Consider the following 26,221-nt stretch of genomic DNA (forward strand, 5'->3'; position numbering starts at 1 on the left):
TTACTTTTTATTACTTATATGCTTGCATTTATGTGTTCTGAATTCTTTCTAGGAATTCTCTTCCAAATTACACAGAAATTCTTACTTCTTAGCAGCTGCTAGTGATTTTGGGTGCTATTCTTGGCTTGTTATTGATGATGTGGCTCTATAATCAGTGTACGGTGGCCCTGAAGTGCAAAACAAATTAACATGTCAGAAAACAAAATTACAAAAACTAAAACACATTTACAAAACTTAAAACAAATTTACAAGACGCAAAACACTTTTACAAACGCTGAAACACTTTTACAAACTGCGATTTCTGACGGAAAGGGAGGGTCTAACACACAGGAAGTGCTTGATGCGGACCCTCCTTGTCAGTCAAGCTGCGTTACGATGAGAGAGTTGAGTTATGAACACCAAACTATGTTTTGTGGCACGTATTTTAGCACCAGCAGTAAATACTTAAACTATCCCTGTCCTGTTGCTACCCCCGCCGCGGGGTTCACCTAATGCCCGGCGGCCATCAGCCACTGCCCCCGCCGCGGGGTTCAGCTAATACCCCAGGGGTTCAGCCACTGCCCCGCGGTTATCAGCCACTGCCCCCGCCGCGGGGTTCACCTAATACCCCGGGGGTTCAGCCACTGCCCCTCGGTTATCAGTCACTGCCCCCGCCGCGGGGTTCAGCTAATGCCCGGCGGCCATCAGCCACTGCCCCGCGGTTATCAGCCACTGCCCCCGCCGCGTTGTTCTCCTAATACCCCGGGGGTTCAGCCACTGCCCCGCGGTTATCAGCCACTGCCCCTGCCGCGGGGTTCACCTAATACCCCGGGGGTTCAGCCACTGCCCCGCAGTTATCAGCCACTGCCCCCGCCGCGGGGTTCAGCCACTGCCCCGCGGTTATCAGTCACTGCCCCCCCCCCGCCGCGGGGTTCAGCTAATGCCCGGCGGCCATCAGCCACTGCCCCGCGGGGTTCAGGTAATACAGTACAGGAGTGGCTGAACCCCGCGGGGCAGTGGCTAAACTCCGTGGGGCATTAGCTGAACCCCGCGGCGGGGGCATTAGCTGATGGCCGCGGGGCAGTGGCTGAACTCCGTGGGGTATTAGCTGAACCCCGCAGCGGGGGCATTAGCTGATGGCCGCGTGGCATTAGCTGAACCCCGCGGCGGGGGCAGTGGCTGATGGCCGCGTGGCATTAGCTGAACCCCGCGGCGGGGGCAGTGGCTGATAACCGGGGGGCAGTGGCTGAACCCCGCGGCGGGGGCAGTGGCTGATAACCGGGGGGCAGTGGCTGAACCCCGCGGCGGGGGCAGTGGCTGATGGCCGCGTGGCATTAGCTGTACCCCCGGGTTATTAGGTGAACCCCGCGGCGGGGGCAGTGGCTGATGGCCGCGTGGCATTAGCTGAACCCCCGGGGTATTTGGTGAACCCCGCGGCGGGGGTAGCAACAGGACAGGGATAGTTTAAGTATTTACTGCTGCTGCTAAAATATGTGCCACAAAACATAGTTTAGTGTCCATAACTCCACTCTCTCATCGTAACGCAGCTTGACTGACAAGGAGGGTCCGCATCAAGCACTTCCTGTGTGTTAGACCCTCCCTTTCCGTCAGAAATCGCAGTTTGTAAAAGTGTTTCAGCGTTTGTAAAAGTGTTTAAGCGTTTGTAAAAGTGTTTTGCGTCTTGTAAATTTGTTTTAAGTTTTGTAAATGTGTTTTAGTTTTTGTAATTTTGTTTTCTGACATGTTAATTTGTTTTGCACTTCAGGGCCACCGTATCAGTGTCATTAGAAAACTGTACACCTTTACCTGTTTTATTTTTCTGTGTACGACGCTACTGCACACAAACAAACAGATTACAGTCTCGGATTTTGTTCTCAGAGTCAGGCTTAAGTCATGCTCACCAGTATTTCACAGTGCTAATTGCTTTCTCACTGACTTATCTAGACCTGAATGACATTTGATTACCTGTGTGGCTGTTGGAATGTCTACTTAGATGTTAAAATGTTTTTTTTTTTTTTTTTTTTAAGAAAATCAACACAAAAATACAACTCTGGAAAAAATGAGACCACTTCAGTTTCTGATTTTATATTTATAGGTATATGTTTAAGTAAAATTAACATAGTTGTTTTATTCTATAAACTACGTACAACATTTCTCCCAAATTCCAAATAAAAGTGTAATTTAGAGCCTTTATTTGCAGAAAATGAGAAATGGCTGAAATTACAAAAACGATGCAGAGCTTTCAGATCTCAAATAAAGCAAAAAAAAAAAAAAGAAGTTCATATTTATTAAGTTTTAAGAGTTCAGAAATCATTATTTGGTGGAATAACCCTGGTTTTTAATTACATTTTTCATGCATCATGGCATGTTCTCCTCCACCAGTCTTACCCACTGCTTTTGGATAACTTTATGCCTTTACTCCTGGTGCAAAAATTCAAGCAGTTCAGCTTGGTTTGATAGCTTGTGATCGTCCATCTTTGTCTTGATCATATATATATATATATTTTTTTTTTTCTTCAATTTGGTAAAATCAAAGAAACTCATCATTTTTTGTGGTCTCTTATCTTTTCCAGAGCTGTATATTAGTTTATGCAACAGAAAAATCAAAGAAGCCCTGTGAAAAGAATGTGGCAGTCTGCCTTGGCCAAATGTTTCATTTTGTTCAGTTTTAGTTTTGGCCAAAGCATTTCAAGTTGGTTTACCTACACTGTAAGACATTTGAGGACACCGGTTGCCTTAAAAAAGTTAAGTAATGGGTAATGAAAACATAAGTTAGCATAACTTAAAACATCAAGTTATTACAATTAAAGGGGAAGTTGATTTAACCTTTTTATTTTTGTTATATAAAAAATATATATCATTTTTTTAAGTAATGGGGAATAAAACTTGAGTTAGCTTAAATTAAAACATCAAGTTATTACAACTAAAGGGGAAGTTGATTTATTTGTAAGGTAGCCCTGGGGGAATCACTGAACACTGATGGTGAGTGTCAGAAATTGTTGGACACACCCAGTATGCAAATAGATTGTGACAGAAGCCAATGGAAAAGAAGCTGCCAATAGCAACAGACTAAACTCAGTTATTATAAGTTGGTTCAACTCAAAGATCTCAGTTTGAATGTATTTGTGCCCACAAATGTTCAACTAACTCAAAATAGTTGAGTATTGTTTAGAAACATCCAATTTTATGTAAAACGGGCAATAACCATTTGAGTTCAAATAATGTATGGGTTTACAGTGTACAAAAATGTTTTGCCCTAACTGTAGGATGCATTATGTAATAACCTGAACATTTCAAAGTGTTGGGAGGTACTGTAAGTCCAGAAAATTGTCAATAAGATACAGCACTAATAAATGTATATTTTTCGATGTTTTTACTTAAACTCACAAACACATTCAGGTTAAGGGGTATTACTGAAATGGCTATTATTTAATGACTGTGAGAGATTAGCCAGACTTTCCTCTGAGGTGGAAATCCACTGCCACACAGCTGGCCTCATCTGCATTAATCCACAGCTGATGAACTCTGCACCTCCAAACTGCCCTCACACACAGCTAGAGCTCTACTCCACATTAGCCTGTATGTGTCTCATCCTCAATACTATTTTATAAAATGGCTCAAACTATCTGGAGGAAGGAAAAAAAAAGGTTTTGACAAAGCAATTTTAGGCACAATCAAAATGTAAACTGTAAACAGTTCAATTCACACCTTGTTACTCTTTTCCCTCTTTTACAAAAAAGTCAGTGAATCTTTTGCAGGTACCTGGATTTTCTTCATTAATTACTAATGAAAAAATGATAATTATGAATTATATTATGTGAATTATAGACCAACTCAATCAAACTAAACGAGTAATACGCAAACAGTATACTGTCCTTTTATTGAGCACACTAAGTACAGATTTACATGTTTACTCAGTGCGGCTAGTAGGCTGGAAGCAGGCTAAAAGAAGCAAGTGGAGAGCTACTAAGCAAAATGTGATCCAATTAGAAGCCTGGGTCCTGACCTTAACCCTGTTGAGATTCTGTGCCATGACCTCAAGATGCATCCCAGAAATACTGATTGACTGAAACATTTGCAGGGAGAAATATTCCAAAGTTTCTTCTCAGCATTCTTCTTAGCTTATTTTAGCTAGATAAATATTTAAAAAGGTGACTGAAATAAAGCGGATCTTAAAGGTTTGGATGTATTCTCAATAAATTCATGCTACAATAAACCACATGAATAGTACAACTAATTTGTCATACATTTAGTTAGCTTGTTTAGTTGTGACATAAAAAACTATATAATTATATTGATCCCAATTATTAGTCATTTTGTAAAATATCTGATTTATTAGTATGGAAGCTGAAAACTGGTTAGTTAAAAAATCTCAAGCACTTCTTCTTTTATTGTAATACTGTCAATACTTTTGTTTTCTTGTGTCTTTGAAGAAGATGTTAACACCACGATCCTGAATTTCTCAGTACCGATCTGCTCACCACTAGCATCAAGCACTTAAGTAGCTTTTTGTGTCTTTTTGTCCCACAGTAGGACAGTCTAGCTGCATATCTGTGTTACAAACAAGAAGAAGCATTCTAAAATCGAGTCATTCCAAACTAATTAAATCACATTTTCTAGCAACTGCAATTCCAAACGTATTTTCCTACATGATTATTTAATTTAAAAAAATGTAAGACTTTTAGTCACAATGACTGTTACAGCTCTGATGTATCAGGCACTGCAGTTCATTGCACCCTAAGCAAAAATAATAAGTATATCACACTTAGGAATGGAGCTCTAATATGCAAAATATATATATAATATCATAGTATCAGCTTTACATGTTTTGCTTAAATAATGCCTGACCTGAACGTTGGCCTTGGTATACTGTAGCTTTTCCAACCAGCAATTGCTATGAACTCAGATAAACAGTGCATTTTGTGGTCTTGCTGTCAGAGTGACCTTGTCTAAAACTTCAATCGTTGCATAGTGATGATGGAGCCTACAAGGCACTGCTTGAACAGACGCTGATGTGGACCTGCTGTAGGTGACAGGGGACTCTAAAGGGTTGTCTAGTCAAATCTACCTCCGGGTGATCTTTGAGCATGCCATAATTTATTCTCTCTCTGTCCGTCTCCCTCTCTTTTCATCTGCTCGCATCAAGGTCAACTGCCTTCACTGTGTTTCAGAACCGAACTCTACCTCAAAACACTGGTCTGGACATGTCCAGTTCTTCCATTCAACTGCACATTCACATTATGGCTCGGTCCAGAATAAAGTTCTTCTAAATCTTCTAAACTGAGCGAGAAATTTCACCTTATCAAGTGTTCTAGAAGTCAAAGCCAACCAGGAGCGGGTTTCTTTCTTCATGATGTATTCAGCTGGGGATATAATCTTGTAGATGACTGATTATTATTAACCTACTGAACTTCTGGAATGAAAGCCTGCAGAGCATCAGTAAACACACACACACACACATACAGCTGTGTGCACAGCCATTTATTTTTCCTGTCTGTTCTTGCATCGAGTTTGTCTTCTATCGTACCAGCCCAGCGGGGGGCACTTAAGGTAGCAGCTCATTCATCCTCTGCCTGCATGCCTATGTGACTCCTGTTCCAATGCAGCATTTCATGCTGAAGTGTGGTCGTATTCCCTGCTGGCCCTCGCTATTCTTTCAGTCTCCCACTGTTACGATTGTACGTTTAAGTGCTGTCGTCATATTGGGCTTCTCCGGGCTCTGCAGGGGAAAAAACTGCCCAGTCGCTTCTTCTTCAGGAATTCCTCGCCTCAGTGACTCTGGGCTGGGGTCACTTTATTTTTGGCCTTCGGAGATGCCTGGAACATGTTTTTGTCTTTTGAGGTGAAAACAGTGGCGCCTCCAAAAGAGCAAATTTAAGTCTGAAAAAAGGTGACAGATTTTGTGACAGAAAAGGGAAGTTGCTGGAGACAATGTTCCGAGGTAAGATTGACATTAGCTCTTTTTGCGAGTTTCTTTCTGTGATCATCTGTGAACTTAGAGCTTTCATTGGCACTTGTTTTACATCTATAGATCCTTTGCTCTGTTCTGAATGGTTTGGTTAGTTTTCAAATAGAGGAAGATTCAGGTGTACCAAAATGTGTCACAACAAACCATGTGAGAACATTCTCTTCACTGATTGGTCAGACCTGTCTAGGGCAAGAGCAAAAAAAGTAAATACAAGAAGAAGGTTTTGTATTCTGGACTAGTGTATATTTATGTATGTGCTGTTTAACATAAGGCAATAGTAGAGATGGTATGTGTTCACCGCTGTAGTAAATATCTGGCCAGTATACACTGTCACTCCAAAAGTCACAGGACAGGAACTGGTATTGTTCCCCATGACTTTTGCCCTATACTGTTAAAACCAAATAACTGACCAGCACTGACCAGCGGAACAATGATTGGGTACTCCTATATCTGTTTGCATGGACAGTTCTAGACAGACACTGTCAGTCATGATCATTAGCACCCACTGCACTGTCCACTGTAGGTGATAATACCCTTTTATGAATCACTCCTGGTATGCATGTGACACTTTTTTGACACCTGTACAACTTTAGAAATGGAATGTCCCATTACCCATCTGACACCCACTCTCATATTTCATGTTGTCTTCCCCTGAGCACACTAACCATTGTTCATCCTCACTCACAAGATAACACCTCACATTCCCAAGCTGTTTGGTAGGCTTCCATCTATGAGTACTATGTTTACATTCGCCCGAATGAAATGTCCTCCATGTGAAATTGTACCAGAGTCTGATTCACCTGGAATTAAAAAGCGCAGGTGTGAAAGTGCCAGAAGATCAACTCCTTCAGCTTCCAGATGTCTAACCCTTCTCCAGTGCACTGAAGCTACAAGAAATGCCTACAGAAATGCCACAGGGATCATCAGGCTGATGTGGACTGATTAGCTCCACCTGGAGTGAGGATGATGTGAGTGCCTGGGTCAAGTACACTAGAGACTCGTCACTAATGGCCAAGTTCTGAACAAGAAAAGTAAAAGAATGATTTTTTCCTCTACTCACTCACACACTCGCTCACTTATTCATAGACTATGCATATTTATCACATGTTTATTTACCACATAGTTTAAGATAGATTATGATTAAATCTTGGGTCTTTTTTAAGGGCCTCTGAACTGTATATATTTGTGTGTCTATACACTATTTTTATGGCTTGGGAATGACAACACCCTGTATAAGTTGTGAGGTGTTATCATGTAAGTAAGTGATGTTAATTATTAGAGGCCTGATAGTAGGTGCTAGATGGATGGAATATTCTATTTTTCAAAGTTGTTTTTACCAGGCATTTAAAATTGCTAGATTAACAGTTTGGCATGGTGTCTTAGTGGTCAGCACGTTCACACCCCAGAGCTGAGGTCTTGCAATATGGAAAGTAAACCAATCAATGGCCTAGGGACCCCAATCAATGGCCAAGGGCCCCAAATTAATGACCTAGGACCCCAAGCTGGCCTGGGGACCCCAGATAACAACTGACTATGAATTAAATGCAAAGACAAACTGTGTCTTTGCAATTAAGAGGGACCCTTAAATTAATGCTGACAGTAGCCAGTCAGTCAGGTTTGTGATTCCTGCAGCCGGCAAAATAAGAAACTTTAGCAATCATGAAGCAGAGTTATTCATCAGGATGCCACAAAAGAAAGGAGAAAAAGAAAGATGAAAATAAAAAAGGTGATACTGGATCAATAAAAAATAACACTGGATCAATTAGTCCTATGTATCTTGTACAAATGATCTAATTTAGCAGCAAGCAGACTAGCAACAAAATAAAAAAAAACATGTTAATATTAGTCAAAGACAACACAAGCAAACACAAAATGCACCTCTTGGGTGAGCCATTGCTGAGCTCATAGGGTAATTTTGGTTGGGGAGCATTTTTTCACAATTTGTGAATAATGGCTCACACTGGTTCGCTGAAGTCTCAAAACCTAAGAAATAGTTTTATAACATTTTCCAGACTGATGGATCTCTGTTACTATCTTTCTTATTTGATCCTTAATTTCTTTGGATGTTGGCATGATGTAGTAGACTTTTAAGTATCTTTTGGTCTACTTCACTATGTCAGGCAGGTCAGGTCTTATTTAAGTAATTTCTTGATTAAGAAAGGGGGGACGGCAAACACTTTTTTACATAGGGTCATGTAGGATTTTTTTTTCTCCCTTAATAATAAAACCCATTTAAAAACTGAATTTTGCATCTTCATTGACTAATATTTAAATTTGTTTGATGATTTTAAACATTTACATGTGACAAACATGCAAAATGTGAAGGGAGCAAAATTTTTTTCACTTTTTTCGTCCATGGGACACAGCATGTGCCATGTCAGTGTATTTACATCACAGGTTAAGATAACAATTAGTTTTTTCATCTTAAGATTGTCTTAAAAGTCACACTCAGAAACATGGATTTTTCCGTATTGATCGTCACGCTTTTTAGCAATCACTAGTTGCTTCTTGTGTACCTCAGAGTTTTTTTTGTGAAAATAAGCAGGTGTGGCTGCAGATCTGTGTTCCAATCAAGCAGAAGCATTCTTGATTCCACTTATTTAATCAGTTGGTCTTCAAACAGTTGATTAGTTATATGATGTGAACACCTGTGAACACACATCAACCCCTGTGGGAGTAAGATTGGTGACCCTTAGTGTCCAACACTGAAAGGAAGGAAACTGACAAGAACCTGCAGCCATGGAATCTCATAAATCATCTTCTTTCAGTCCTAGGGGATTGTAAAAGCTGGTCAAACAGCTTGATTATGCTGACCACTCTGGTTGATCAGTATGACCAGAATCATCAAGCTGTTTGACCAGAATCTTGATCATTGTTATGATCATATCTATCTTGGTCAGGTTGATCATGTTTGTAGACCAGCTAAACCAACAAACTCAAACACGAACATTAACTATTCTGGTCAGAAGCTAATCTGGTTAACCAGCTGGCCATTGTCAACTGAAATGTTTCCAGTCAGAAATTGCATGTGCATAAATTGAAAGAGTACTGACCAAGCACTGACCATTAATACGCCAATCTACAGTATGTTTAATTGTTTTGCAATTTAACTGTAAACGTTTCAAGTGTTAAAGAAAAAAAATTAAGTTTAGTAGTGCAATTTGAACATTTCAATGTAACATGTCCTAAAGGCTAGTGATGTCCAGCTCCAGTCCAGTGACTTGATTGGGGTTGAACCAGGCATTTCCAGGCCTAGTTCAGAATGCCATCTAGTGACCACACTTAGCGTTCCATTAACTCCAACTGTTAATGCCCAGACGGAGAGCAATGAGAAGAGTTCTCAGAGGGTAAATAAATATGTTTAATATCCGAAAATATATAAAAATACTTTGATTTATCAGCCATAGAACTGCATGCATTTTGTTTTTTAAACCAGCACTGATTGTGTGTGTATATTAAGGGTGTTACGATTCTCTAAATCCTCGATTCAATTTGATTTCCGATTTTAGGGTCGCGATTCGATTCGATTCTTGATTTTCTTTTTTTTTTTACAGCAGAGAGGCTTATTTCAAAAGGTGGGCTTGATATTGGTGATGAAAAGTGATACAAGTGATTTGTAATACACCACAGTAGGCACTAACGGTCAAATTTAAATAAATTAATTAAGATATATATGTAATGCCATCTAGTGTCTTTTTTTGGTAGAAGCAATGTACACTATTAAAACAGCAATGTGCAATATAACAAAATAATTAATAAAAAAAATACAGGAACAGTCATGTACAAAATAATAGAACAATTAGAGCCTTAACAAACTGAACTCTATCCTACTATAACAGTTAAACATGAAAAAGAAGACTTGAGAATGACAAGTTTTTTCTTTAATAAAGATATATTATTAACTTTATTTGAGAGAAAGATGCTCCATAAGGTACCAAAACTATTAACATATTTAAGGCTAGACAAAACAACTGTTATTTTTATATATTTTTAAGTTTTTCTTTAAGGAGATGAGAATGTCCACATTCTCTGGAGAAAGGGCTGCTCTTTGAGCAGTCACAATGCTGCTACAGTGTGCTGCGCCATTTGCGTAGCGTGCGTCGATCCTCTTTTTGACTTGGAGGCTCGAGACCATGACATAATTTCGATCGATTTCGATGAAATATCGAAATCGTGACACCCCTACTGTATATGCTAATACACACACACTAAGAAAAATCTACATCTAAGCACACTCACCTTACTATAAATCTGTTATTTTACATCAGTACTAAACATACAACAGAAATCAAACAAGAGCGTGTACTGCTAAACACACACACGCACACACTTAGTCATTTAACTGCACTGGAGGCTGAATGGCAAGTTATTCAGTAAATCAGGCTGGACAAAATATAAATCGGACTGGATAATAATGAATATTAAAACCTATAAAACTGTAAAAAAAAATACTAGTAAACAAAATAAATCATTCTTGAATATGTCATAACAAACTTTACAAATTATTTTATGTGAGTATTGATCAGCAACACTTACATAAAATGTATGGCTGCTTTATTTATGGAAACACAAATTAGTATCGGTATTGGCTGATATACAACATTACAAAATTTATTTCAGATCAGATCAGATTTTTTTCAGAAAGGTTATAGTTTCTTATTTGAGTTTGGCTTAGAACTATTAATGAAAGAAAATGATCACTGTTGACAGCTTACCTGTATATGAAACATGTGCGTGTCTAGAGAAACCATACTTTAGCTGGCTCGTGGGGATGACCACAAATCAGTCCACGTTGTTGTTTATTTTAGAGAGCAGTAAGAGGAGCCTTTGTCATTTTAAATCTCACTTACCGACGTCAGCCATCATCGACAGACTTTTTTCATCAACGGACAGAAGCTTTTCTGAAGTGGTTGTGCTTGGCTGAGACAGACAGTCCCTGCTCTGTGATTTCCTGAATGTAACGAGGGCTGACGTTGTCCTGCTCGTCTTAAAAGCATCAAGAACATCACTCGCCTACTCACCTTACTGCCACAAAAGACATTCCAGCTTATTCTGACCTTGCAACAGTATCATCTCAGAGTGTTCTGTTCAGTTTTGGTGGCACACAGAAAACTATCAGCATGTTACACAAGTGATCTTTGTGCTGGTGTTTTAGCTCACCTGCATGTGATATCCCTGCTGAAAAATCCTGATCAAGACCAGCTTCTGCTGGTAGCTGTTAGGTTGAAAAGCTGCTCAACAGGACAAAAAACATGATCAAGCTGGCTGATCAGCTTGGTGATGCTTGTTATTACAGGTGTGTCATATTGTATTCCATCATTTTTTAAATGATATAAAAAATTGTCTAATATCTGCTTTGCATTATAATCAAAGCTTTAAGAGAATTTTATGTATCATTGTTTATGCTTGCAGTTTAAACGCATTAACTACATATTATGCACTTTAAAACTGTTGCATTATTTTTTCTTACTTTTTTTACATTATTGTATTGTGCTTTATATTAAATCAGTTATTGTTTGTTACAAAATAGACACAAGTTACAATTTTTCACCAAAAATATTATTATTGTAAAAAATGCCCTGAACTTATCTTACTGCCAAAAGACATACTACGTTAGTCTGACCTTGCTTTTCAGTTTTAGCTAGCTGCCTTCAGAAGTGTCAGAATCAGTTGTCACAATCAATTAAACCTGACGCTGGAAGAAGCATGGAAGCATGTATTGAAAAAGTACATGTAGAAATACAACAATGAAACAAACAGCAATGGAATTGCAAGATATACATTCTAGTATATACAATAGATAAGCATTGCTTATTGGTTATTTACAATCATCGTCATGTCACGCTCACATGATGCTTGGAGCCCAAATGTCCGATAGGCATGCAGAGTGACTAGCAACATTTAGGCAAAAACTTCTTGAAGAACTTTCTGAACTCTGTGTTGAAGACGGTGTAGATGATGGGGTTGAGAGCACTGTTGACGTAGCCCAGCCATGTGACGGTGCTGATGAGGCTGCTGGGAAATTCACAGTCCTCACACAGCGCACGCATTGTGTGCACTACAAAGAACGGAGTCCAGCAGAACAGGAAGGCACCTGGAGAGGACACAGAAAGAAGGAGAATGTGTGATTTTAGGTACGATTTTAGGATTCTCAGTAGAAAACAAAACACCAGCTGGAAAAAAAATTGCTAAAAATATTTCCCGTTTATGATTTACCACTACAATTCATCTCCAGGAGATGATCATGTCAGAAAATTAGCCTTCAAGGCTGTGAGAATTGATTTGTATTCACTATAGAGCAGCTTCTGAAACTGGAGTGCAACTTCCACCCTGTGACTCAGCCTTCCTGCGTTTATGAATTATTGACCAGCTATCTATCACACTGCCTATTGTCAGCTACTGAGGACCATCATTGCTCCATCATATGGGACAGGGCGGAGTGGAGGGCTGGAGGGATGAGAGGAGGAGAGAGCTGGGACAGCGGGAGTACCTTTATACAGAATGAGCAATGGGTTTCAGACTTCCCCTGATGTTATTGCATATTTATGTCAGTGTCAGAGACACAGCACATTGCAGGGGGGAGTTGCAGACCGTGTTGGACGCAGCATGACAGCGCTGTACAAAGGAAATACAGCATCATTGGCTTCTGTCTTCAGCTTCAGAGTTTTGGTCTGAAACTATATTCTCTGACTGAGACTGATAAACCATCTGAATGATCTGGATGGTGCTTCTTTCACCCTGGGACTTACTATGTATGTTTATGGAGGAGACACCCTTCCCTCCTTTAGTCACAGATATAGTAATATACAAAAAAGTTTTGAAAAAGTTGTTTTGAATTGATGAGATTGAGCACAATTAGAGCTCCGAAATAAAGGGCTATTAGTATAATAGCGATCTATTACGCATCAGTCAATTACATATTGTGTAGCTGGATTTAGGGTGTGATATGTGTCTGGTATTGTGAGCCTTGCTCAACTCGAGACGCACAAAAGTCCTGTACTAATTCTCTTAATTAATCACAGGTGTGTTACTTGTCTTTTTGAGCGTCTCAGCAGAGGATACTGAGTACTGACCTGCACGTTCACGCTTTAAAGGTGCACCAGCCGCTAAGTTAAGGGAACAGTAATGTTATTTTAATCTTTATTCTCTTTATTGTTGAGTTAAAAATTGGGTTAGCGCTCTGCAGCGCAGTCGTGTGTGTGTGTTTATAGAGCGGGGGTGTATGCGCGCTGGGTGCACCTATAGGAACGGACTCTGACAATCGACTGTTGTCTAGATTTATTTCAGTCAGTGGCGATCCTGTGTTTTCCATCGCCAAAATAGCAACATGCCAGAAATTTACCTAAACACACCCCACTTCCAGATCACCATTCCCATTATTGTAGATTTAAACCTAAACTCTATTTTAAAGGCACGGGCGCAAGGTGTGAAAATAGACTGTTGACATGGTGTAAGATAGGAATCAGCATGATGAACACAATCAAATTGCATTACCTGCATGCAACAATAGACTGAGCTCTTCATGCTTAAGACTGTGCTAAAGTGACACCACATAGATAGGATTTGGCCTCCGCTTTTAACCCATTCGTGCAGTGAAGACACACATTTACACCAGTGAATACACTCAGAAGACAGACAGTGATTTTGTGAGACCAGTGGTCAGCCACTGCTGTGGAGCCCAGGGAGCAGTGAGGGTTAAGGGCCTTGCCCAAGGCACCAATATTTACGGCCCGCTGAAGCCAGGTTTAAAAAAAAAAAACTTGCTGTGGATGGCCTAGTGCTCCGACAGCTGAATTAATAGGTTGCAAAATTAATTCCTTGGAAATGCATGAATTCCAGCTGTTGCTGAGAATATCTGATTACTGTTGATATTAGAATGCAAAAACCAACAACAAATTACATAAACATTGCTCAAAATGTTTTATTATTCATGCTCAATGGTTGAATATTGTGAATTAAATTTAAGATGTGCCCGGAGATTTACCTATGTTATGGCACGTAAAGTGTGGCTTTTAATAAACTTCTTGTGCAGTTTTACATTTCTAAATGCATCGGGCTTTCCGGATTCTACAAAAGGTGGAGCTACTTTGAGCCTGACTAGCAGTGGAAAAAGTGATTTATCTGCAGGTGCAAAATATACCCCATCTCACTCATTGCTATTCAACAAAGGTAAGTATTTTTTTATCATGTTTATCACTTTACACCCAAAGTACATTTTACACCAGAGTTCTCCTTTAGGTGCAACAATGTGCTTCTTGGTGTTATGTGCATATTTCAATTGCCATACAGTGCCTTCAATAAACAAGAGCACAGCAGAGGCTGGAGTTGGATGTCCTTACCCGCCTTCCTACAGGCTGCAGCAAGGCCTACTGGCAAACAAGAGCTAAAAGGCGCTTACATGGCTACAGAAACTTTTGAATGCTGCTGTTAAAAGCACACACTGAGCAGTACAAATATAGCCTGGCATTAGACGAACACATACGCAGGCCTGTGCTGAGCAGGTGTGGATGTGTTAACCTTCGTCCTAGCTTAGCATGGCTGACCTGTGCGGCAGGCCTAAGATGGTGGGTTACGTCATAATAGGATTGAAGGATTTAAGTGGCATGATTAGCCAATGTGGCACAGACGGGTTTTCCTCATTTCACTGTGTGTACTTTCATTACATTCAGAGCCGTGTATTTTCACCAGCTTTGGTAAAAACCTGGTAAACAAACATATACAATGAATTATTTTCACTACATTACATTAAAAGTTAAGTTACAAATGTTACATCTAGGCCCAGACCTAGGACTAATAACAGTGTGGTAGTGACTGCAGCCCTGCATGCTGTGGTAAAAGCTGGGGACAACTAACCTATAGTCTACCTTCCCATGCTTTTTTGTGGTCACTGTTGCTTGGCTGGACCATTAAAACCAAATCTAATGAGAAATTGTACCAAAATTTGTTTAGAGAATGAATGAATCTGTTTCCATTTTAAAATAATGCAGCACAAAGGCTGCTGCTGTCAAGACAGGTTGAAAAACTCATGTAAGTAGGCTTACATTAACAACCTTCATTATGCTTTTTCATTACACATGATCTAAGAGTGTGACCTTTAGATGTATACAGAATTACACAATATATATATTTATAAATAATAACACTCTAAAGGTGAGATGAATCTGTACAGCTTCCGATTAAACTGACTCAATTTCTTTTTTTATTTAATGTGTTTTTTTTATAAGAAGTGTAGAGCAGTGGTCAGAAATATAATTTTGTAAGTCGTTCATAACTCTGATCTAATGGCAATTTCTTATGACATGGGCATGTATGGCTGCCTGTGAAACTGGGCCACTGGTGTTAATTAATGATACAACTACTAATAGAAGTTGGAAGCTGTACAGAGATTGATTTTCTTCTCAGATTCAGATTCAAACACTGCAAAAGAGATAGAATAGTGATTCACAATACAGCTGCATTATGACCCAAAACACACTGGAAAAGCAACCTTAAATCTTTTTAAGGCAAATAAATGTAAGCTAGTCACCTGGCCTCAAACCAGTAGACTCTTAAGGTCACACACTTTCTGTATTTATTGTTATGCCCATATTTGGCACTCTGACCCCAATGTTGATTTCCAGCAGCAGAAAGGAATCTGGTTTTAAAGAAATAGCATCTTTCACATTCTGTGGTAAATAAATATGTTCAGAATATGATTTTTTCTGTGTACATTTCTTTAATAAACATTACAGAATACTCTAAATTTCAAGATTATTTAAGAGTTAAAATATGAATGCTGCTTGTAAGCTGAACACACAAAAAGTCACCATAATGTTGTAGCCAATTGATATGAGCAAGTTCAATTTAAGAAGCAGTTGTTTACCCAGACTGACAGCTATGGGCATAATAACATAGTGCAGACAACAAAATGACAACACAATGTCAGTGGTCTATTAAGGATGCTTTTCATTTACAGAAGAAATCTGTCAGCAGAAAGACTCAAAAACAAGCATCTATTAAATACAAATGCAGCAACTGTCTGGAAAAACAATTTCAGAAGAGAAAACTCTTGGTTTTCTGTTAATATTCAGGGTTTAGACAGATTTTAAATGCAACAATTTTAAATACTTCTTACTTATGGCTGTGTAAAGACTGAGCTCACACAGGGGCTAGGGTCTATTATCCCCTCTGCAAGTAATTCAGCTCAGAAAAACAGGTAGCATCCTACTCCAGCCCAACCGAGGCCGCCAACATTAAATAATTGTTTTAAATGGGCTGTAAGCAATCGCAGAGAAACCGATTCAGACAGGCAGAGCCCTGTGTCTGCATCCCTTATTTCAAATTAAAAGGCCTCAGCTGGGTTTTGTAAATGCGTGAGCCAATGATACAAAATATAAACAGTATAAACACTGTATTATGCTTTGCTGGTAAGACTACTAGGAGGTTCAAAATGTTCACAAACAGTTTTAAATTGCAGTTTTGTAATTGCCTTTTCTTTAAAAGCGATATACTGAGCACAAATATGATTATTATGTACACAGACCCAAACAAAAAGAGTGAAAATGTAGTTCTTATGATTCTAATGGAAATAAATAAAAAATTAGAATCTGCGACTTTTATGTTTGGGAAATGTAAAATTATCTTTTTTAAAGTTTTAAAGCTGGATTACTCGCTAAGTTGATAACAAACTGAAGTCCCTGTGTGAGCTCAGTCTTTACACAGTTGCAAATAAGAAATATTTTAAATTAATCAATTCAAATCCTGTCTAAAACCCATGGACATTAACTAAAAGCCAACAGTTTCCTCCCCTGAAATTGTTTGCCAGACAGTTGCTGCATTTGTCTTCAATTGCTGCTTGTTTTTGGGTTTTTCTGCTGTCAGATATTTTTCTGTAAATAAAAAAGCCTCCTAAATAGACCAAAAAGGTTAATTTTATAAAAATGTGACCAAATAAATACCTAAATCTCAAGCACTTGCACAAATGTATAGACCACTGGTATAAACATGAGCTACTCACCCACTACAACAGGAAGAACCCTCATGGCCTTCCTCTCTCTCCCATTAATCTTGGCCCTCTTCCTCTCCTGGTTCTGATTCTGGTCCCGGTTGTAAGCTCCATCAGGGTAGGACAGTGAATTCACCGGTCCATCCTTACAGTCTTTAGGGTAGTGGTTGATTGGGTCTTCTTCTTGATCCAGTTCCTCAAGGTTCAAGTCTGAGAAGTCTTTTTCTATGATGGGGGGTAGTGGAGGTGGTAGAGAAGCCAAAGGCGGTAGAGATGCTGCAGCCTCCTGAAGCTTCTGACAGGCCGGCATTCCACTCTTCAACTTAGCTTTCCTTGCCTCCTCCCACTTTCTGAGGCCCCGGAATATTCCGAAGTAGAGGATCAGCATGATGGGGCAGGGCACGAAGAAAGAGCAGACTGAGGAATAGACAATGTAGTTGTTGTCTTCCAGCTTGCACTCCTTGTGGTCTCGGTTTGGCACGTCATTAATGCCGAACAGCACAGGAGAGGCCACTGCCAGCGCCAGGATCCATGTGGCCGACAGCAGGACAATCTGCCGTTGGTCCACGTGCTTGCGGTTGTAGTTGAGTGGGACAGACACTGCAATGAATCTACAGAGAGCAAAACACAGCTGTTATTCTTTTCAGACATCTGGAATGTTGCCAACTGTCTGCCCTCTGTATTGGTACTAGGACTCAAGCAATATGCTGATACAGATTTCAGGGTGTTTTCATGTCTATAGTTTGTTTGCTTTAGTCAGAATCAATTAACTTATGTTTTGTTTTTCTCTTGTTTGGTTTGTTTTCACAAAATGAATATTTAAGCTCACCAAAACCATCTCAATTAACCATGTAAGAAAATTCTCTCAGTTTATTGGTCAGAGGGTAAGTAAACACAGTTAGAAGGTTCTGTGTTCTAGACTATTCTAAATTAATGCTTGCTATCAGGGCCTGTTTTGCTCAAAGCTGCAGAGCGCTCCTGATAATTGGGGGATTGAGGTCAGATCACATTTTTTACCACAAAAAACTCTCCAGAGACAGTTTCAGACCGGACTGAGATCATCTCCTCTTAAGGGACTTACTGTGGCTGTTTGTTGGTCTGCAGTTGAGAGCAATTACTGTCTTCACACCTGCCTAAACAAAGTGCACCAAGGTTGAAAACAACCTAGAGTCCAATTTAACCAACAAGTGCTGGTAAAAAAAGTGAGATCAATCAAATTATTTCTACTGTAGACTGAAAACATTTGGGTTTGATATTAAAAGATGAATATGAATCAAAAGGTAAACATTTCAGCTTTTATTTTCAGGTATTTACATCTGGATTTGATACAGTTCAAATATAGCAACTTCTGTCTGAAGCCACCCATTTTGCTTAGGAGCAAAAGTATTGGAACATGTGGCCATCAGGTGTGTTTTATTGACCAGGTGTGTCCTTTTACACTGATTATCAAAATGTCTACGCTCAGTTTTAGATTAAGGTTTTATCATTGCAGACTGTGTATATATAGTTAGAAGATTAACCACCATCTATGGGTGAAAAATACAAGCAACTGTGAAGCTGAGAGAACCATTGCACAAATATTGTTGGAAGGTCCATACGGTTGCAGCCCTTATGGACAAAGATAAACATTTACCAGTGTGATGAAAGGGCTACAATTTTGAGAAAAAAAGAACCTGCTCATTATCTCAAATATACCAGCTCATCTGTGAAACACAGTGGAGGTAGTGTCATGGCTTAGGCTTGCATGGCTTCTTCTGAGTTGGGCTCATTAATTAAATGCTTAATTAACTTAGAGGTCTCCAGAAACATTTTATCTGAATTTAAAGAAAGATTCAACCAAACTAATTGGGAGATCTTTCATCATGCAGCAAGATAATTACGCAAAACACACTGCCTGGAAAAACACCTCAGAAGAAGAATGCAGAAGGTTACTGATATCACTGGGTCACAGATGTGATGCAGTTATTACAAGCAAAGCATTTGCATTTAAAGACTTATTCACTTTAATCTATTTTTAAGTGTTTTTGTTCCAACACTTTTGCTCAAGAAAAATGGGGGGTTCAGAAAGTGCTATCTTCTGAACTCTGTCTCAGATCCAGATGTAAATGCCTGAAGCTAAAATGCTTATGTTTATCTTTTAATGACAAACCCAAGTGTTTTCAGTCTACAGCAGAACTAAAGAGATTGGCCTCAGTTTGAATTGTTTAGAAATTAAAATAATATTATAATACTGCGCAGTCATATCAGAATATTTAGACCACCTCTTTGTTTTTACACTCACTTTATTTTCCATCAGCATGGCGGTGGTGTGTAACTGTTTGTTGAGCTGTTATGAGTGGATCAGACACAGCAAAATATCTGTACATTTTACTGACATTTTTGGCACCCCTGCTGTGAGACAATTAATGTTTTTTAACAGTGTATACAGAACTCACATTTTGACCAGGCATAATGTGCAGTACAAAAATATGGCCTGCAACACCCCTGCATAAGAAGATTTCTTTTCACTGCTGTTGTTCCCTTTTATTAACAGTGTCTTTGGCTTTAAAGTCCTGTCCTCAGAGCCACAGGCCCTGCGGCAGTCCTCCACCAGAAGGTCAGTGTCAATACCAGTGCTTGTAAATGAGGAATCCACCGTAACCTCTGCTGACTTTAACTGCCCCTCAGTCATTTGTAAAACCCTCACTCTCCCTTTCAAACTCGCACAGACTCATTAAGCAGTTAGAAATGTTCTTTCAAACCAACCTGTCAATGCTGATGGCACAGAGGTTAAATATGGAAGCAGTACACAGCATCACATCCATGGTCATCAGGCCATCGCAGATGGTCATGTTGAGAGACCACACTCCATCCTGGAACTGCAAAAAAAGAGGAACCATGTACATAATGAATGAAGCTACACTATGGCAGCACCTTTCAAGAAACCCAAAGACGCATTACAATCAACACTCAGCACAGCAGCCGAACATGCGCAGAAATGCTAGAAAGCTAGAAATGACAGAGTACCTGGAGGAAATTGACGCAGGATGAGTGTCAATCCATATTTGGCACACATTTATACTTACACCCACAAACATTGGGGATCATTTAGAATAACCAATGTCAAGAGAACAAATTAACCTGATCATCATGTCTTTGAACTGTTTGATGAAACTCAAAACCTCGGAGGAAACACACTTAGACACATGAAGAACATGGAAACTCTACCCAAATAGGGACTTGAACCCAAGACCCTGGCACTTATAGGAAAATGTGTTTACAACCATGTGACTGTGCCAAAAGCCTGTCTTTGTCATTGTTTTTATTCCTTACTCATCCCCATCTCCTCTTATTCACTATCCAAGCTCCCCTTCTTACAGTACAGTAACACATAAGCTGTGTTTGAAATCTTTATATCTTCATTAGCTGCTTTGTTCCGCAGCAGCCGGTAGACCAGACACTCTAAGGCCCTCAAGTTGATGAGTAAATTTTGGATCTAACAAACATCTCCAACATGTCCAAAAATGATAGAATAAAAGGCGGCAAAATAAACCAGAGGCTCCAGAGAAGAGGGTTTAATGGCATTTTAATGATGAGGCCCAAAGAGTGGAGAGACTCTTAATTAGTTTTTTGGTAATGGCTCCTCTCTCATGCCAATGACCCATGTTTGCCCTATAAGTGGAAAGCATGAGCCCTTGGCAACGAGATGTGGAGTATGATAATGAGGAATCGCTGCTGGATAAGTTTCATCAAAGTAGCTGCTAGGTACCGTAAGACCCCCTCCTTTCCACTTTCTCTGTTGGCAAGGGAAGGGCAGAATGACGTAGCCAGAGGTCCAAGGTCTCTGTGATCGTCCTCACTGGGAATAGAATGTCCTGTCACTGGCTGCTGCTTATTGTTGTGATTCTGTTTGGTGTTGGAAACAATGTCTATTGTTTGCAGGGAGTTGATGTAGTGGGAAAAGGGATAGAAATAACACAGACCCTCTCACAAGCCAAATCAACTATCTCCTACACTGAGTCGCAGTCTATTGTGGGGTGTAGGAATTGGATAGTCTAAACAAAAGATATTCAGCGTAATGCTCCACTTGTCATATTTACTGAAGGGTCAGTACACAGGTCAGCGTTCAGGCCTCACTTTATTTTTATTTTTCAAAACACTTAAATAGCAGTCTAGATTTTTTCCTCAACTCCATTGCACACCTCCATGTCTTGCCTACCCCTAGGGAAATGCCCTTTAGCTGAATGAGGAGGGTCAGTGCAGGAGAACATTTAACTGTGTGTAGTGCAGGTGGACTAGTAGACTGTTAGAACACATTGACCTAGACCTATTGACTTGAGTGATGACGTATAAAGAAGCACACTTTTATAAAAATAGAACAAAGTCAAGCTTCTTAAAGATCTACACATGAGATAAAACGACCATGTAAAGTATTTTTGTATTTTTTAATATTTGGGAAATAAATGAAATAAACTTAAAACTTAATAAAAATGAGCACATCCAATGGCCAATCACTACACTCTTAAAATAGAGGTACTACATGCTGTTCTATCAATGATGCCATAGAAATAACATTTTTTATCTTCACAGTCCCTTTTTCTCACATATCTAATACAGAAATGGTTCTTTACGGAAGTGATAGGAATTCTGATAGTGATGGCATTCCTCAAGAAACCTTTTTCATACCTTTATTTTTGAGATTTTACAGTAAGCATTTCTTTAAACCAGAGTACAACTACTGTAAATGTACATTTAAGACAAAATGTTGCAAAAAGACATAATCTTTAAGATCTTGTACTACATGATCACAAGGCACACTACATTCACCTTCCAAAGAACATTGTGCGTATATATATATATATATATATATATTTTTTTTTTTTTTTTATATATATTTAATAATAAATTAGATAAAAGCTTGAAGTCAGAACATATTGGGAAACATAAAAAAACTGCAAAGGAATATGGCACAATTATGTTCTAAGGATTTTGGATTTTTAGATATTAGAATTTTTTTTTGTGCTACTGATTGGTTTGAATTGTCAGAATCAAGTATTAAAATTGTAACTGTATCTTCAAAAACAGAGGTCCCCAAACTTGGACTTGGGCTGTGTCCAACATGACTGAATACTCTGTAGGCTCCTCTCATGTTGTCAAAACAGCTGTGACCCATCGAGGCATAAACTCCACAAAAAAAAACAGAGGAGGGAAATATTGGTTCAGAAGGAAAACATCCAGCATCCCCAGGATTTATGTTGTTAAAAAATGCCTAGATGTGTTTGCTGGGGTGGAATTTATTTTCTTTACCTGAAATGCCTAACATTGAGACACAGTCAGCATTAATTTCCTAAAAAATTGTGCGACTGTGTCTCTTCTGCTGGATGAGTGGGATTGGTTCACTGGCCGTCCTTTGCTGAACCACTTTTAGTAAATATTGACCACTGCATGCCAGGAACATTCCATGAGACCTGCTGTTTTGGGGATGTTCTGACCCATTCGGTTAGAACATCAAATGTCAGTCTTATGCTTACATATTGTTACACTTTTTTCTGCTTAAACACATCAAGAACTGACTGTTCACTTTCTGCTCAATATATTTTCCATACCCTTACAGGTGCCATCAGAATTAGACAATCATTGTTATTTACATCACTTCACGTCAGTGGTTTTAACATCATGTATGACTGATGTGCTATAAATGCACCTCCTATGGTGGTTTACTATTTTTGACATACAATTAAATATGGTAGTATACAGGTTTTTTTTCAGCTGCAGAATTAGATCAAGGTTTGGACTCTCTTAAGGGGGTCTTTCAGTCATATATGCTAATATTGCTAACAATAAATGAAAGCTAGTAGTCACCAATCAACTAGCATGATGTAATTTATCAGAGTAATGCTTATCTGTGACTGTTCATATTTAGTAGATATTTTTGACTAAACAATTCTAGGACTATAGGGTTGAAAATTGCTTAAACATATGGGTCAACTATACAAGCTAGAGCTGCAAAACAATAAATAGAAGCTAGTCATCAATTGGCATGATGTTTAAAGTACCTGTAATGCTAATCAGTGAGTGTAATGCTAATCGAACTTTAATAACTAATAAAAGTCACTAAACAGCAGCTAACTAGCATGATTTTAATATGCGACTATTTTTAGCAAGATTAGCCTGGCTGACTAAACCATTCAAATACCAGGGTTGGAAATCACTTAGGTTAGACAAGTAGGTCAACCAGACATACTAGTGTCGCAAGCAATTAATGTAAGCTAGCAGTCACCAATTAGTATGATGGAGTAACGCTAAACCAGTGAACATTTTGTTTTTTATTAATTATTAGCAAGACTGTTTGAAATATGCCTATGTTTTATATTATATGTGACATAATAGGTTTATTTATATTTTTGGTTTTGCAGTTTATATATAAAGGCTATATATGAGTAGGAACATTTCCTTCACTTTCTTTCATATTAGTACTGTTTTACAACTGTGTCAATGAAACCATTAACCTTGCTATGTTACTAAAATGTATTCTGGAGTTGAACTAGTGAGAGCTACTCCAAAGAAATCTAGTATCTCTATGGTTTAACAGTTTTTTATGAGAGTGTGTCTTTCATATACTAGTTTTGGGAGCTGGGCCACAGTTAAAATTTTAGAATTTACCATCTGTTTTTTTAAAGCCAGTATTTTCCAGGACTGCTCTTGGTATTGCCACATGGAAAATAAACATATGTACATTTATGCATAAAATTCAAATGCATTTGAAAATGTAAAATGGACACCAAATGTATTTTCCTAAACTGTTTGGAATATATCCATTGTGAAACTGGTTTGAAATATATAATATATGCCTATATAATTAACTTATATTCCATGTGACTTAAAATGTCTAATCAGGTCCTACAGTTTATATATAAAGGCTCTATATGAGTAGGAACACTTTCTTCACTTTCTTTCATATTAGTACTGTTTTATAACTGTGTGAATGAAACAATTAACCTACCTATGTTGCTAAATGTATTATTTTGGTTAAACCAGTGAGAGCTACTTAACCTTGCTGGAGAAGGAAAAAGCACCGAGCTGTGCTGTGCTCTGAGTGTAAAAGTGTATTAAAAGTAGATCTGAACTGATTTTAATTAACTCGAGAAGTTCTCACCTCCGCGTACACGAACAGGGGCAGCACCAGCACAGCCAGCAGCAGGTCTGCTACAGCCAGGCTCACTATGAAGTAGTTGGTGGTGGTCTTTAGCGCTTTCTCCGCGTACACGCTGAGGCACACGAGCACGTTCCCGCAGATGATGACGATGATGAGCAGGACTCCGAATATGAGCGCGGGGAAGTTGTAGTCGGTGCCGGTGGCGCTGCTGGTGCCGGTGTGTGTGGGAGCCGCGAGGTCGCGCGGCATCGCTGTGTATCCGCGCGCGGGTCAGTTCTCCAGCAGCAGCAGCAGCAGAGCCAGGGCCCCTCATCGCAGAGCGCGACCCGCCGAGGAGGAGAAGGACAGCAGCGTCTCTCCTGCCATTATTCCAGCTCTCCTCCGTCCTCCGCCGCCGCTCCCTCACGCCGTCGCCCGTCCGTGGCGCGTGACACGCGCGGTAAGCGCATTAACGCGCCTTCACCTCTCGCGCATCCGCCCAGAGAGTACAGAGCTCAGAGCGCGCGCCAGCAGCTCCCGTCTGAACTCTCAGTCTAAACTCTCAGACCAACTCTGAGACTCTGAACTCCGAGCGCGGGAACTTTCCCCCAGCCCCGCTCTGACTGTGGAGCTCCCGGGCTGTCTGTGTGTGAGTGCGCGTGGGGTGTGGGAGGACGGGTTTGGAGCTGGTGGTGGTGGAGGAGTGAGCTGTGTGAGGGGGCAGAAAGACAGACCCCGCTTTCCAGCTCCGCTCCGCTCGAAGAGCAGAGCTGTTATTATTATCACGAGCTGAAGGGGGACACGCGCTCACTGCCCTGCTAATGACGAGCTGTAGCTACTAATCCAACAGCACCGGAACTCAGGAGACCTCTTCCCTCAGTGTAACTCTACCATTTAAGGAATAATCCAGACTAGTCCTTCTGAACAAAGAGAGAGATCGCATAGTTTGCAGTTTTAGTGTCACCTATAGACGTGTAGGCTTGATTAAGGGTCACTGGGGTCACTAGCATTTCTGCCTTTTAAAGGCTTTCTTGCCTTAAAAGAAACAAAAAATAAATAAAAGGCCAACAAAATGGTACATGTCTATAATACTTTACCCTCCTGTTATGTTCAAATTGGCCCTTTTTAAAACTTGAAGTGGCTAGCAATAAGTCCAGATCTAAATCTCCTTAAACACCTGTAAAGAGACCCTAAAATTGATTTTTGGAGAAAGCATCCTTCAAATATGAGACACCTGAAGCAGTTTGCAAAAAATAGTCAAAATATCCAGTTGATATGTGTAAGAAGCTTGTTGATGGTTATAGGAAGCGATCGATTTTAGTAATTTTTTCCAAAGGGTTGCAACCAAAAATTAAGTTTAGGGTGCCAATAATTTTCTCTGGCACATTTATGCCTGAGATTCTTTTAATTATATCCTATCCTATCCAATTTTCTCTGTTGTTGCATTGTTCCATCATTAGAGAAATATTTTAGTTTTCATTACACTTTTGGCACTTTTTGACTGTAAATCAACTTCTGTGTTCCAAGGGGGAATGGCATACCCTTTTGTAAAACATTTGGTAGATTAGCATAAAACATTTGGGAGATTGGGACTGCACAACTAATCACTAATATTATAATACACATGCACATTTTTTTCTTTTTTTCTTTTTATGTTTTTAATTTTGAAATAAGACCCAAATGTGCATTACTGTTAAACTTTAACCACAGTTTATACATACATACATACATACATATATACATACAATATTCATAAAGCTGCCTTTCCTCACTGTCACAACCAATTAACCTTCTCCTCCAACTCTGTATGATTCTCAACTGTGAAATACAAATGCTTAAAAGCTGCTTTAAGTGCTTGTATTAAAAATGCCTCTAAGTCCTGAATTAATCAAAAAGCATAGATTTATTAAGAATTGTCAAGGATGAATGTGCATTCACAGTTAAATCAACGTCATATAAGGTTAAATCAATAAACTATACATTACGTTCCTTTTTATTCTACATTGTACTCTCTTCATGAGTTTAGTAAAGACAATGGTTATGAATAGAACTATTAAATGAATAAAACCTAATCAAATGCTCATGAAATTATAATAAAGATCATATTTATAAGACTAATACATTACACTTATTCAATTTAAAATGTTAACATGGATTTATATGTATTTTTTTAACA

The 26,221-nt window shown here is 39.2% G+C and overlaps 1 protein-coding gene across 1 annotated transcript; it reads right to left on the reverse strand.

Annotated features, from left to right (window-relative positions):
* Positions 1–11,648: 11,648 nt before the first annotated feature.
* On the reverse strand, positions 11,649–24,878 carry drd4a (dopamine receptor D4a). Its single transcript, XM_007235137.4, has 4 exons — positions 24,067–24,878; positions 19,677–19,789; positions 16,944–17,542; positions 11,649–12,041 (listed from the first exon to the last, which is right to left on the reverse strand). The coding sequence occupies exons 1-4, from the start codon at positions 24,313–24,315 to the stop codon at positions 11,839–11,841; spliced, it is 1,164 nt and encodes a 387-aa protein (XP_007235199.2). The 5' UTR covers positions 24,316–24,878; the 3' UTR covers positions 11,649–11,838.
* Positions 24,879–26,221: the final 1,343 nt, after the last annotated feature.

This window comes from Astyanax mexicanus, chromosome 2, assembly GCF_023375975.1.
Source record: "Astyanax mexicanus isolate ESR-SI-001 chromosome 2, AstMex3_surface, whole genome shotgun sequence".
Taxonomy (NCBI): Eukaryota; Metazoa; Chordata; class Actinopteri; order Characiformes; family Acestrorhamphidae; genus Astyanax; species Astyanax mexicanus.